The 15877-nt window shown below is 36.6% G+C and overlaps 1 protein-coding gene across 2 annotated transcripts in view; it reads right to left on the reverse strand.

The window, feature by feature from the left end:
• Positions 1-9380: 9380 nt before the first annotated feature.
• The window catches only part of LOC150101380 (alpha-(1,6)-fucosyltransferase-like), a 46855-nt gene continuing 40358 nt past the window's right edge, over positions 9381-15877 (reverse strand). For both annotated transcript variants that reach the window (XM_090400630.1, XM_090400631.1), the window contains exon 10: positions 9381-10442. In XM_090400630.1, the coding sequence (XP_090256756.1) occupies positions 10101-10442 (342 nt within the window). In that variant the 3' untranslated portion in view covers positions 9381-10100. The remainder of the gene's footprint in view (positions 10443-15877) is intronic.

The following is a 15877-nucleotide window of genomic DNA, read 5'->3' on the forward strand; positions in this document are numbered from 1 at the left end:
GTGCCAGAGTGTCACGTGACTAAACGCAAGTGCTCATCGACGCCTAGTCTTCGAAATGGAAGCGTCCTTGGAACAGGGTTATGCGATTAAATTTCGTGTGCGGTTGCAAAAATCGGCATCGGACAATTTTAACATGATACGCGAAGCTTTCCACGATGAAGCAATGTCGAGGGCAAGTGTTTTTCGCTGGCATAAAACTTTTAAGGAAGGAAGGAAGGCAAAATGTGGAAGATCTTGAACGTGACGGAAGACCTTCAACGTCTATCACAGAGACAATGATCAACACAGCAGCAATTATCATCAAGCACGTAAAACGGAAGCGTCCATTGCTGAAGAATGGCTTCTTATTGCAACAGAATAATGCAAGGCCACATACTGCTGGTTGTGTAGTGGACGTTTTGCAGAAGAACAACACAGATATCCTGCCACACCCTCCATACAATCCTGATCTCGCACCCTTCGATTTCTGGCTGTTTTCTTAGCTCAAGGAACCACTAAGAGGCCGCCATTTCGAAAGCAACAAAGCATGTGTAAAATCTGAGGAGGCGGTTTTGAAAGAACTCTCAAAAAAAGACTTTCACGTGTATTTAAGAAGTGGATGCAACGTTGGGACAAATGTATCGCGTCTCGCGGTAGTTACTTCGAAAAAGACCATGTAAATGAGGACGATTAAAGGTAATGTTTTCTGTATAAATATAGTCGTATTACTTATCGAACAGCCTACGTATAAACAGTGAGTCGACTTGTTATTAGCTGTTCTGGAAATCGTTCTCTAAAGACCAAATATGATACTTTTTAAACCCACTTCAAGCCTCAAATAAGTTGCTCACACTAAGCGATGAAATTCATTTCCCACCTAAAAATGAGCTCTTAGACAATTCATAAATGAGCACTGTGAATCTGTGCTGGACATAGAACTGTCTTCCTCGCAATATCATAAGGAAAGTGACATCTTCTCGTGACACATTACTCTTGGAGAAATGTGGATCCACCATTGCGAAAAAGAACTGACTTTGGAATGTAAATAATGACATTTGCTGTTCGCAAAAAATTTCAAATTTCAGTTTGAGAAAATAAATGGCGTTGACACTTTTTTTTAGGTTCACAAAAGCTGCTGCATAATCATTATCAGAAAGGATATTACTTAACCTCAGTTACTACATTATAAACTTTCTGTGGTTCGAAATAAATGGCACGAGGATTTTTATTCGCAGTGTGTTGTCGCATAAATGCGGCAACACCCTGCGATCACACTAGAAACACTCCAGGCGTTTCAGTAGGTCGGACAGCATTCTCCTATTTTAGTACATCGAACTTCCAACTGTTGGCCTTATTTTGCAAAAAAAAAAAAAAAGTCATCGTTTTGCCAAAACGCAGTAGGGCATACGTGAGGTACTGCTTGGCTAGAATTAATTGTTTTATTTGATGTAACAGTAACAATAAATGCATCAAGTCTGCACTGTTCTTGTTGTTCACGCGATGATCTTAGTATGCGTACATTGCAGGTGCCTTCTAATTTAAGTTCATATTTAGTTCCGTAATTAGATTAAGCATTGTATTCCTAGTTTATTTTGAAAACACTTCAGTACGGGTGAAAATGCTGTGGTCATGAAACAAAATAACAAAGGTTTCTCTTCCCGGTCAAAAAACACGCTTATGTTTATTCTTAGGTCACCAAATATTTTATATATGAGAAGCACATTGTCAGAACGCTTAATCAATTATCAGGACACAGGAATCCCATAGATCTGTGACAATAATTTGTAAGCAGGTTTCACAAATCTGCTAAAACGATCGGAACTCCTCCACGCTGTAACAAAAATGATCTAATTCTCGTAGATATCCTGTAGTCAGTGGCTCAAATGCTGCATACAAACGTCAAATACTGCCACACAAACAAAGATATTAAATCTATGTTTGCATTGCCATTAAGAGGCCGTAAATGAAAACGAAGAATAAAAAACCATATCGCCAAGGGTTCGTGATCAGAGATCAATAAAAATATACTGTACTCATTTAAACACCTCTCTGATCTGAAAAAGATCAAGGACATTTAAATGAGCTTAAGTAAAAATGTTTAAGTGGCCCTAGCCAAAAATAGTTGTTGGTATTAATTTTGACCTTATTAAATAAAATTCTCAGGATGAGAGTAAGATATAGAAAGAGTTTTACCTTGATTTTTTATTTAATAAGGTCAAAGCACCTTGTGGTAATTTGTTTAGGTAAAATTTATAAGCTCTGCATTACTTCAATCTTGGCATTTTTGGGTCGTGCTCCCATTGACGAGACCTCAATAAATGTCGAAACCGGTCTGGGTAGTGGCCCTTGCCTTTAATGCATGGCATCATACATCTCCGCAAGGGGATGTGATTTGCATTAGGGGAAATACTAAGAAAAGTGATCAGAACTTATTATTCCACCTTTACCACGAGTTGCCTCAGACCTCAACTATGTACAGGCGCAAACTTGACTTACTTGTCTGTTTGCTTACTTGGGAAAAAGGATTAAAACCTAGCTTATAAAATTGCTTGGTATCTTTAACATAGTATATACCCAAGATAAAAAAACATTATATATATATATATATATATATATATATATATATATATATATATATATATATATATATATATATACTAAAAATTAGTAATACTAATTTTTAGTAATACTAAAAATGACTATCTTTCGGGATCTTATTATTTTTAGAGCGCGCTTCACCTATACATAAGGTTGAAACCGGTCTGGGTAGTGACCCCCCCCCAACTATAATGTATAACAGTATACATCTTTTAGTGAGATGTGTTTTACATTATGGGAAATACTAAGAATAGTATTCAGAGCTTTACCCACCTTTGCAACGAGTTGGCCTGGTGTTGCACTACCTTTTAGACTTGAACTTCGTTCAGGCGCAAACTTAACTGTTTTTCTTACTGGGAGAAAGAGTAATAAACCAAGTTTATAAAATTACTTGGTATCCTTAATATATATTATCCTCAAGGCAAAAAAATTTTCACATCTTTATCTCACCCAGAGTTTCTTATTCAAAGTAAAAGCAGCTTGTAGCAACTGGTATAGGTAAAGTTGATAAGGCTCTGTATTACTAAAAACCATGGTATTTCAGGGTCTACCTACTCACTGATGAGACCCGAATGATGGTGGAAATCGGTGTGGGGCGGATCTGGCTTTGAGAGGCTCAGCTTGGAGGTAGGTTTTTGCCTATCTCTGAGTGGGGCCACCACTGAGATTATAGCTCTGCTTGGTGGTGGGGTGAGCCTACCACTGGGTAGAGCCAATGCTGAGACGTTCTTCTCGGTGATAGGGTGAGCCTGTCACTGAGTGGAACAACGCTGAGTTGGGCGATCGTTCAGGATCGTCTTTATTTTCGAGCCCGCTTCACCTATACATGAGGGAGGAAAACGGTCTGGCAAAGCTGTACCCAATGAAGTTTAACTGTGGCTCGGCTATTGCTAATAATATGAGTACGCTCTCTTAAGGTTTTTGCCACAAGGGAGCAATTTGAGTCTCCGGGAAAAGTGTTTTCTGGTACGACTCGGTGAGGGGCTTTGTCGGTGAATGCTTTTCTCTGGAATATGAGTGGTTCTGCTCGGTGGTGGTGGTGGTGGTGGATGGAAGGCCATCACTGAGTGGAGCCAACGCTGAGATGGACGGTCTTTCGCACACTATTGAGTGGCCTAGGGATCGTCCGAATATTTTAGAGACAGCTTTACTTATTCATAAGGGTGGAAACCGGTGCAGGGCAGATCTGGCTTTGAGAGGCTCCACTTGGAGGTAGGTTTTTGCCTGTCTCTGAGTGGGGCCACCGCTGAGATTATTGCTCTACTTGGTGGTGGGTTAAGCCTACCACTGGGTAGAGCCAATGCTGATAAGTTCTTCTCGGTGACGGGGTGAACCTGTCATCGAGTGGAACAACGCTAAGTTGGGCGATCCCCCCCACCCATGGTGACCCCCCACAGTAGTGATCCCCCGCCCATAATATATAACAGTATACATCTCCTAGTCAGATGTGTTTTACATTATGCAAACTACTAAGGATAGTGATCAGTTACGAGTTACCCTGGTGTTGCACTACCTTTAGACTTGAACTACGTTAAGGTGCAAACTAAACTGTTTTGCTTATTTGGGAGAAGGAGTAAAAACCCAAGATTATAAAATTACTTGGTATCCTTAATGTATATATATATAATATATATATATATTCATATTTTTATATAAACTGACTCCGAGAACTAGAAAAAACAATTAAATTTATTCAAAACGCAACATGTTTCATCGGATTGTCCGACTTCTTCAGGCGTGGGAATATAGAAAGCAAATACAAAACACTATAAGAAACACTGTATCACTATAAAAACGACAATTATAAAATTCAGTTTGCTTTGAACTGTAGCTACAGTCCGTGTTGAAGTTCTATTGTTAGGCATCTGCGTGCGTATGACTTCACGAGAGTGTCAATATCGGATAGCAGAGCTGAAAGAGTCCGGTAGATTATAACTAAGGTTATTATTTAGATGATGATGGTCCATAACAATTTCCTTAGATTCGACTATGCGGCGTTCCACCTCGTCATGGCATATATGAAGGTTTGAAGTTGTTGTCCAGTTTATTTGTGTTCAATGAAAACAGTACATGGCTTGACAGGACACTTGCTCTAGTTCTTTTCTGTAGGCAATGTCTCTCTGGTATTCTTCCAGACGTAGGAGGATGAATTTCTCAGTGTGGCCATAGTATTGTTTCCCGCAGTCACACGTGATTTTGTACAATCCTGGGAATTGTATTTGGTTTGTACTTATTTGTTTTTGCTTAAAACCAGTCTTAGTTAGGAAGAGTAGAGAATCAGGTTTTTTACGTTGGACTTTCGTAAAACTCTTCTTAGTTTCGTGGAGAACGAACTAATATTATATATGGTAAGGAGATATAACCTTTGGGGTTGGCTTGTGTTTCTGAGTTGTTTTGATGGCGGCGGTATAGATGATTATTAATAGTTTTCGACGAGTAGCCATTACTTGTGAAGGTTCTTTGTAGATGTTGTAGTTCATTTTATAGCTCTTCGTTATCTGACAGTACAGATCTGGCACGATGTGCCAGAGTTGAGATGATACCCACTTTCTGTGCAGGGATAGTGATGTGAAGACGTATGTAGTTATCTATCCGTGTGTGTAAATTTTCAAAAGATGGAGATTTTTATGGAATCATATGTCTTGGTAAGTCTTACGTACAGGAAGGGAAGAGTTCCATTTTCTTCAACCTCCATTGTTAATTTGATGTATTGGTGGAAATTGTTTAAATGATTTAAAAAAGAGTAAAGGTTATCGGTGTCGGGTTCCCAGATAAGGAATAGGTCATCTTCAAATCTCATCCAAATTTTTGGTTTAAGAGTAGCTGAGGAGATTGCCTTTTGTTCGAAATCTTCAAAAAAGTTGTTGGCTAATATAGGAAACAGGGGGCTGCCCATTGCCAATTCCTTATTTTGTTTGTAAACATTTTTCTCATATTGAAAATAGCCGGAGTAAACGCAATGCGATAGCAAGGAAAACATCTTTTTTGAAATCTTGTTTTTTTCAAATACCGAGAACCTCTTGTGTTGGAACGTTTGTAAAGAAAGCCACCATGTCAAAGCTCACCATGATATCTGAAGGTTGAGTTTTAAATGTTTGATTTTTGAGACGAAATCTGTTGCGTTTTTTATATATGAAGGAGAATTTCCTGCAAAACGTTTTAAGGAAGACGCCAGAAACTTAGATAAGCTGTAGGTAGGGGAGTCAACAATTCTACAATTCATCTACAATTTAACATCTGCAATTCCCAGGAGTGTACAAAATCACGTGTGACTACGGGAAGCAATACTATGGCCGAACTAAGAAATCCATCCTCCTACGTCTGGAAGAACACCAGAGAGACATTGCCTACACAAGATCTAGAGCAAGTGCCCTGCCAACACATGTACTGTTTTCAGTGAACACAAATGATGAAGGCCTCCAACATGAGATAAACTGGACAACAACTTCAAACCCTCATATATGCCATGACGAGGTGGAACGTCGCATACTCGATTCTAAGGAAATTGTTATGGACCCTCATCATCTAAATAATAACCTTAGTTATAATCTACCGGACTCTTTCAGCTCTGCTATCCGATATTGGCACACTTGTGAAGTCACATGCACGCAGATGCCTAAAAATAGAACTTCAAAAAAATAGAACTTTGCTTTGAACTGTAGCTACAGTTCAAAGCTAACTGAATTTTATAATAGTCGTTTTTATAGTGATACAGTGTTTCTTATAGTGTTTTGTATTTGCTTTCTATGTTCCCACGCCTGAAGAAGTCGGACAATCCGATGAAACATGTTGTGTTTTGAATAAATTTAATTGTTTTTTCTAGTTCTCAGATCTAAGTCAGTATATATAAAAATATGAACATATCAGAATTCCGACTTAATATTACAGATCGTCATATATATATATATATATATATATATATATATATATATATATATATATATATATATATATATATATATATATATATATATATATATATAATATTGGTTTTATTCTATTTAGATACGTTGACAGTCGCGATTTACTGTGGTGTGTTTTATTTCACGTGCAACTGTTACAATAAAACGTGTTACTGGTGAGATTAATTTTTATTATATTTTCTAATTATTGTCATTTATTGTTTTGAATAATCACTTAGCTATTTTTATTTTCTTTTTATATAATGTATTTATATAACGTGTTAAATAAAGTATATTATTTAGGGTGCTTTTCAACATGGCTACGAAGAAAAAACTAAGAAAAACAACAGATGAGTATCGTGACTTTAAAACTGAATGGACTGACTGAATCTTTCGCGTTTATCTCTAACTCATATGGCTTTCCAACCTGTCTTATTTGCCAAGAAAAACTGGTGCACAACAAAAAGTCAAATTTGGAGAGACACTTCACGACAAAACATGCTGCATTTGCCAGAAAATATCCTGTCGATGACACGAGAAAGAGAGCAGTTGAACTTCAGAAAAATGTTGAAAAATCAAGTTCTGTGGTTAATTATTGGAGAGAGCCTGCCAATGATGTTAATATTGCAAGTTTCGTAGTGAGTCAGGAGATCGCTAAGAGAGGAAAACCATTTACAGATGGTGAATACATAAAATATTGTTTTGTTAATGCATCTGAAGAACTTTTCGGAATTTCAAAAACAGAGCAGAGATTTTAAATAAAATTAAAAACATACCGTTTTCTGTCAAAACAGTAGCAGATAGAACAGTTATAATGTCCTCAAATGTGACCAACCAACAAGTCTAAGACGTTAAATTAGCTTCAGCTTTTTCAATTGCGGTAGATGAGACTTGCGACATCAAGGACACAGCCAAAGTTTCCCTTTTTGTGCGGTATGTAACAACTGAGGGTTCGAGAGCAGAACTTCTGAGATTATTGCCACTCAAGGGCCAAACGCGTGGAGAGGACATAGCAAATGCCGTCCTTGAATGCATGGAAAGAAATCATATCCCACACTCAATAAAATTGTGTCAAGTGCAACCGATGGTGCAAAAAGTATGACGGGAGCGAAAAAGGGTTTTGTTTCAATTTTAAAAGGAAAAATTAATCAATAAGTGATTACTTTCTATTGTATACTCCACCAGGAAGCACTTTGTGCACACACATTTACGGAGAAAATTGGTAAAATTATGGAATTGGTAATTAAAATTACCAACACAATTATAGCAAGGGTACTTAACCATCAACAATTTAAAGAGTTACTAAGTGAAATGGAGAGCGAATATTCAGATCTTCTCCAGTACAACAGGGTTCGATGGCTTTCCAGAAGCGACATGTTAAAGCGTTTTGCATCTTGCATAAATGAAATCAAACTATTCCTCGACAGCAAGGATGTTCAATATCCAGAATAACCAGAAGATCAGTGGTTGCAAAAATTGTACTTTATGGTGGACGTTAGATCACAACTGAATCAGTTCAATCGTAAATTACAAGGCAAGGGAAATACTGCTTTTTCGATGCTAGAAGAAGTTATTTCGTTTGATAAGAAATTGATTCTTTTCGCTGAAGATTTAGAGAGGGGAACTTTAGTTCATTTCCCAAACTTGTCTCAATATCGCCGAGAAAACAATGCCCTCATTAACAAAGATTGTTTCAAGATAGCACTTTGAAACATGAGAGAATCTTTTCTTCAAAGGTTTTTCAGGAATTCAGAAATAATAAAGCGACTCTAGCTTTTATTGCAAATCCTCTTAATGCCAACGTCAAGGAATTAAATTTTTCTCCGTTTGATATTGACACGACTAATTTTGAAATACAATTGCTGGACTTGACAAGCAAAGACACTTACAGAGGTCCAAATTTGTACGTCTTGGTACTAAAATAGAAGAACTGGAAAAAGAAAAATGCAGTCTAATTTCACAGCGCAAGCAGACTGCTATTAAAGAACTGCAGAAGGCAGACTCAATGGTTTTCAATACTTGGAATAGTCTTCCGGACTCATATCATGAGTTGAAAAAATTTGCATTTGGTGTTCTGAGTACCTTCGGGTCTACACATTTATGTGAGAAATCGTTTTCTAACATGAATTTCATTAAATGTAAATTGAGCAGCCAAATTACTGATGCCAACTTTTAATCGTGCCTTAAATTAAAAACGAATAGCTACAAACCGGACATACAGAAACTTTCTAAGGAAACTGAGCTTGCATTTCCTTAGAAATGCAAGCTCAGTTTTAATCAGTGTGAGCGCATTTCCAAGAAATGCGCTCACACTGATTAAAACCAATGAGAGCAATTTTTTCTTCATTTAATAAAGATAATTAATATTATAACTTGTTATATATTGCTATAAATTTACTACAATATTAATTATTAAATTTCCCTTATTTGTACAAATATATTTATGGCTCTCGAATAATTTTTAAATTGTTGTGAGGGACAGGTTTGGCTCTTCCGTCTCAAAAGTTTGCGGACCTCTGGGATAGAAGATGCATTAAAAAGCAAGAACAAAAACCATAAATCAAACATATTTAACAAGACAATGAATTTAAATATTGTGAAAATAAATTTTAAAAAAATGAGCTACAAAACTATAAAAAAAATCTGTAGCAAAGATGATCAGTCTGTTGGCTGATTATGTTTACGAAACAGTGTTTTTAAAAACAGTTATAAGAAGTGCTGGCCATGACTTCGGTGTGGTCGAATGAATGCGCTACTGGTAATATTTGTTGTTATACTGTCTTTGATTTGGTAATGCATAAAAAGACATCTTATGTTTTGTTGTAATTCTTTTTTATGAAAGAATCTGTTGTTGGAAATTATGAGTAATTTTGTACTATAATCAGACCACTTAATGCAGAATTAACTAATACAAAATATTGTCTACAATTTATATATATATTCCAAAAATGGGACCAGAAATTGACTAGAAACTTTAAGGAGTGTGGGAGGGGGGGTGACGAACTTACTGCAATACTGTTATAGATATTACTCTGTACACGACGCTTCTTGAAATTTTATCACCGTCCGTATTTTAAAAAATGTTTCATTTATATAATTGAGACGCTTCTTTAAATAAATAAAGAAAATATTTTGTGCAGGTATTCATATTAGTGAATCAAATGTTTTTGTCATTTTCACTTTTCAATGCTCTATCTACCGAACTGTCATGTTTCCGCTTCCTGAATGAAAGCGACATTTTGTGCGTTATATCACATGACTATTGGAACCACAGACCTTCACATGACTGAATAAGAATTGGATTCTCACTCAGTCACGATGTGTTTGTGCACTGATTCTCAAAGTAGGGAACATTTGTTGAGCATATAGTATTGCATCACAGAACGCTCCAGATTTTCAGTAATTCATCCTATCTCACTCTTTTGGACTTTTTCCTATTACTTTTAGCTAAAGAAACCTAGCGTAGCGAGAAGAAAACAATAAAAGAATAGTTGCACTGTTCTTTCACCAAGTTCGGGATACTTTTGGATGTTTTAAAACTATTGAAGTTTCCCTGGCAAATGAAATAATTCAGACAAGCTAGTCTCAGCACTGTTTGGTCGTCATAGAAAGCATTTTAGGTCAATGACTATACCTTATTTCCACTGGATCAAAGCAATCGAATCTTTTTATCGTTTTGTAGGCAGGAAAATGTCCTCTGTTGTTTTCAGTATTTCCTATGAAGAGACCATCATATTTCTTGTTTTGCCGACTTAACGTGAACACATAATCCAACATCCTTATTACTTGACCTTTATGGAAACTTATTTCGTTGTGTGACAACGCCACATGATCGTAAAGTGCTTCACGGCGTGGAGTATTCACGAAAGCATAATGATAATGGATATCTAAAGAGTGAATCACAGGGAAGGACGCACTATTCGCTCGAGATCCAAGCATCAGCTCGTAGGCAACACGGCAGAACTGCAAAGAAAACAACATATTAAAGCGAAAAGAACATACTTACGGAAACAATATATTAAAGATTTTGGGGATATTATTCGAAAACTACGGCTAGTTTTTTGGCTGCAATTTAGAAGTGACATCTCGTTGTCACGCTCGTGTTATTGAGTTGCAAAGATTTCGAAAGAGCGTTAGCTTATATATCCTTTATCAATTCAGACAATATACAGCCAAGTAGCAGCTTCTAATTAACAGACAACCATATTTTTACTGAGATAACTTTCTCAGTGATAAACTTATTTTTGCATATGAGGTGACTTTAAGAAATATCATTTCTTCTTTTTAGATGAAGTACGTCACTCCCCCCCCCCCCATTTTAGTTCAATTGCGCTGAAATTCTTGCCACAATCGCCAATAAATTGACTTTCCCATTATATATTTTGCAAACTGTGTTGTGTTGAATGTCTTTATAGACGTTACATTCCTTTGTATTACTGACCTGTGACAGATCAATAATATTTAACCCTTAACCAGAGTTACACACAGCTGGTTGAATCTGAGTATTAATGATTCTTGTAATGGGAGCTATTTTGTTTATATGTGTATTTCGAGTTATGTGTTGATTACACATGTTGCGAGGAGGGAAGAGGGTCTGGAAAGTTCTGATAAACACCTAGAACAAAAATTAATTATGTCTTCTTATATATCCTAAAAGAATAATATCAAACTATTACAATGAAATGAAATGGGGGGTTAAAGGGTTTTAAGATATGTTCTTTCTTGTGGTTATATCAGTTGCTGTAATATCATTTATGTTCTAGGTGTTATCAGAACACTACCATACCTCCTTGTACATAAAATGCAACATGTGAAAGAAGCAAATACCTGATTAACACTATTTTACATCCATTTACCGAGACACACACACACACAGTTCATATCATACCGCCTTAAATACATTCATTGCCTCCACACTCTCGGTAAAGGCATTCCAGTCACTCACCCCTCTCCATGCTTCAAACTTGCTCTCTCATCCCCTTACTCACACCTTCCAGAGTTACCTCTTGTTCTCCCCTATCCTCCCCCAATCTATGGAAAACCAACCTCTTCCACATTAATCTGGTAATAACCCCCTAGCAACTTATATGTCTCAATCATAATGCCTTCCCCTCCTATTTACAATTCTCTGCAAATTATATTTCTTCAATCTGTCTTCATGCTCAGCATTCCAAAGACAAGAAACCACCTAAGTCAGTCCTCTCTTGATCCTTTCCAGCATCTCTTCGTTACAGGAGTAAATGGTCGAAATATCCTAATGTCCGGTTTTGTTATTTTGGCGGATGATGAAAGTCTTAAAATCTTGTGTAGTTTCTTGCAGCCTAATGTATTTGAATGACGATTTTTTTATATAACCTATGCTTGTGCCCAGAATACTCTTTTCACTTCTGAAATAGCATCTTTTTAAGATAGTGGATGTTCTTTTATCATACTGCATGAAGAGTATCAGGCACATGTTCTACTGATTTAAAATTATATAATTTTGGTTCTCTTTCGTTTAGATACACATCTTCCAGACTGTCCATAACAAGCATGTATTACTGTACATAATTAAAGATTGCTAATTTATTACATTTAACTGAATATTCAATTAAAAAACTTTAGAATTATCATAATTTATAAGAGAGAAATAATGCTAGCTTGCAGTAATATACTTAATATACTTAAATCGTGAATATACACACTGCAGAATGGTCAGTCTTCTATCTTTTTCAACTTAATGGATTTCTCTCTGTTCGCACCTTACATGTAATGTTGAATGGATCCTTATCCACAAATTCTGCAACTGATACTTACTAGGATACCACAGGACTCCGTTCATTCCCCTGCTCTCTTCCTTCTTTCACATCAACACCCTCAGCAATTGACTTCAATCCACAGTTTTGCTCTGCATGTCTCTTTTTCTGACAAACTTTGAACCACATGAATGAGAAAACTTCCAAGATATCAGCTTCTGCGTCTCGAAATACTGATCTCCAAATAATTTTCAGCAGAGTTCTAATAACTGTCGATATTCTCTCAAAGGGGGTCCTTTTTTTCTTTTTTGACATTACCCAAACCTCTATACAAGATGCGAGATGTCTTCTTAAGCAGCCATCAACTTTCTTAGCATAAACATATCACACGTATTTCTTTCTGCTTCTAACTAGGCTATCTCTTTTTCACGGGAAGGGGATAAGTTATCTCTGAACAAGTATTAAATATATCGAACATCTATCCAGAGATTAAAATGTTGCTCTCCTAAAAGCTCCCTAAAACTCCTTGAATTAGTTTAGAAAAGAGTATTCAGATGGATCAGAAACTTGTCTTTCACTGATTAATTCTTTCTTTCGACATAGTTCAGTATTTGCTGCCTGTTTTTATATATATATATATATATATGAAACTTAATAAAGTTTAAGTGGCTGAACACCGAGAGTAATAAAGAATGGGGTTTAATAGGAGTTTATTTTATCAACGAAACTACTAGTTTCGTTGATAAAACAACTTCTTCAGGTGTCTAAGTACAAATAATTATATACAAAAACTACAGAAATATTACATAATAACGACAACAGATCTTCTATAATATGTTATTATGTAATGTGTCTTTAGTTTTTTGTATATAATTCTTTTTAGTTGTACACCTGAAGGAGGTGTTTTATCAACGAAACTAGTAGTGTTTCTATTAAACCCCATTCTTTATTATTCTCGGTGTTTAGTCATTTAAACGCTATTAATTTTCATATCATTTTCACCGAGAAAATATGAATTCTTATATATAGATTTTTTTTTTCTTTTCGTAGTCATTTATATATGTTAAGAATTCTAGCAGCAGCAACTCAGTCGCGTGCCGTTACAATTCAGTTGGAAGCCACTGAACAGGTTCTCATTCAGTACTATTCGTTTATTCTCTCTACTACCTGGACCGGCCTTGTTTCTTGAAGGAATATCGATGACTAGCAGCATATATAAAGAACGGCAGATTCAAATCCAATGTTAACAAGTTCCTTCTTTCTCCCCACTTTTTCACCAATCCACAGCACTACTGTATATTATATACCTTCCAAATCAGCGAAAAATCCTTCTCATAAGTACTATTGTATTAGAGGTTGAGCACTGGCCTGGTTAGCATACCCATTCCCCCACCAACAGGTAGCGGGTTTGAAACCCACTGCGGGCATGTACGTTTGAGATTGTCTTACTTTATGTACTGCTATTACCTTTGATATGGTGCAGTACGACTTTGGCTGTCCTTACGCCATTAAAATAATCATCGCATGTTGAGCAATCTCTCTGGGTGGGATTACTACAAATGTTTCAGAGCACGTGAAAGGCGTTCGTTTGTTTTTATTTCAGAAGAAATATGAGTCTTTATTATTTAAAAAGCTTTAAAATTCCTGATTTTTATTTTATATTTATCTCCTAATTCATTAAATGTGAATGAAATATTAGCGTAAAATTCAGTTAATATGAAATATGAGCTGAATTTTACCGTTTTATATATAATTATCTTTTATATATAATTTGAATTTATTATCTCTATTATTAATAATTGCTATCATTATTAATACTGTCCACGTTATGAAACACTTAGATCTGATCTTGTCGTGAAACTATTTTTCATCGCTAAAGTTATAGTATTGGAAGATAAACGACTTTCTGCCCCTCACATTAATATACAGGTAATGGACAAAAAAAAATTAATATGGCGTTGCGTCTAGTACGGCCTGTATTCTGAGAGGGAGTGACTCGGTCAGTGCTTGGACTCAACAGGAGGAATTCTACACCATTCGTCCGACAGATACTGGATCAACTCGCTTTTGTTCTTTGTAGGTGGGAAAAGTTGCCTGAGATTTCGTTTCAAAATGTCCCATAAATGTTCTATAGTATTTAAGTCTGGCGATTGGAATGGCCATGGCATACGGGACACCACACCGTCATGTTCCGCAAACCATATTTGCTTGATGTGGGAGCATTATCCTGTTGAAACGTGGCTCTGGCTGCGTAGGAGAAAAGTGTGTCAACATGGGACGAAGATGATCATTTGTGATTAAAAGATGACGTGCAGCATCCACTTTGGATTCCAATACAAGTGAACCCAAACCGTTCCATGAGAATGCGCCTCAGACCATTGCAGAACCACCAAAACCTTTCACAGTTGGAAACAAGCACTCTGGCTGGTAAGCTTCCTTCGGTATTTGAAGCCACACACGTATTCGTCCGTTTGCAGCTAAAAAAAATAAAATAAAATAAAAAAGTGTGAACGTGGATTCATCGGATCATATATCGCATCCCTCCACAGTTGAATAGTCCACTGCCTGTGATATTTGCACCACTGGACGCGACTACGTGCGTTGACGGGAGTGATCAAAGGCTTGTGTAAGGCAACTCAACTGTGATATCTAACTCTGTGTAGCTCCCGGCGCAGAGTTTTTGTTGAAATGGGTTTCTCACGACTGGTGAATTGTTCACACATTGCTCAGAAGTAGCCCGCCTATTTTTCGTGGCACAGCGCACTAATACTCGAACGCCTTCTCTTGCATTTCGTTGATGATGTTTGTCCTTTCGACTGCTGTGCTGACATAACCTTAGAGACTGTTCCTCGACTAACATATGCAATTTCAGCAAACTGCACCTGCCAGCCTGGCTCGAACACCCCCTCCCCCTCTTTCAAAGTCACTGAGGTCCTCTCTGGATTCCATTCTGACATGCAATAAACTGCGCAAGCTTCCATTTGCCTTTATACACATGTCCCTAGGAATGTCGGGAGTATGCGAGTTTGCATATCAACTGCATCTGTGTTTGGTGCATCGTTGACGCTGCATTGCATCTACCGATAACGAGAACCGGTAGCTCAGTGTTTCCATTTTTTTGTTCATTACCTGTAGTTAAACTTATCGATCGATTCCTCTCTTCCTTTTATTTATTCAGATGTCGAATTTCCTGTTACTGTTAAACCTTCCGTAAGCGTGTAGTATCAAGAACGTTTCTTCCGCGTTTGCATTGTTTGTGTACTGACGTACCGTAAGCGAGTCATAGGTTGTTCCTTGTCATAGGTTTTGAGCAGTGATGGAAAGAAGATATTTGGCATGAGAAAATGGGCAAAATATTCGATCGAACAAAAAAGGAGAAAATAGGTAGTAGTTGTATTTTTTAAAGGAATTTAACAAAACGAAATATTTGTTATAATTTTCACAATTTCCATAGTGATCAATTTGAAAATCACGCAGAGTAGCCAATTTCAGGTAGGTAGTGCCTAATAATAACATTTTTATTGCTATTCATGCATTGGATATATTATACTGAACGTTGCAATTATTGGTCATTCCAGACAGCAAATTTTCGCATATTATAAAGCATACGAAATTTTATGGTATATTATAAAAGTAAAAATTGCAACACTTATTTGCTAATAC

Source organism: Typopeltis vanoorti, chromosome 11 (assembly GCF_054136105.1).
Source record: "Typopeltis vanoorti isolate ZY-2024b chromosome 11, IOZ_Tvanoo_1.0, whole genome shotgun sequence".
NCBI classification, from domain to species: domain Eukaryota; kingdom Metazoa; phylum Arthropoda; class Arachnida; order Uropygi; family Thelyphonidae; genus Typopeltis; species Typopeltis vanoorti.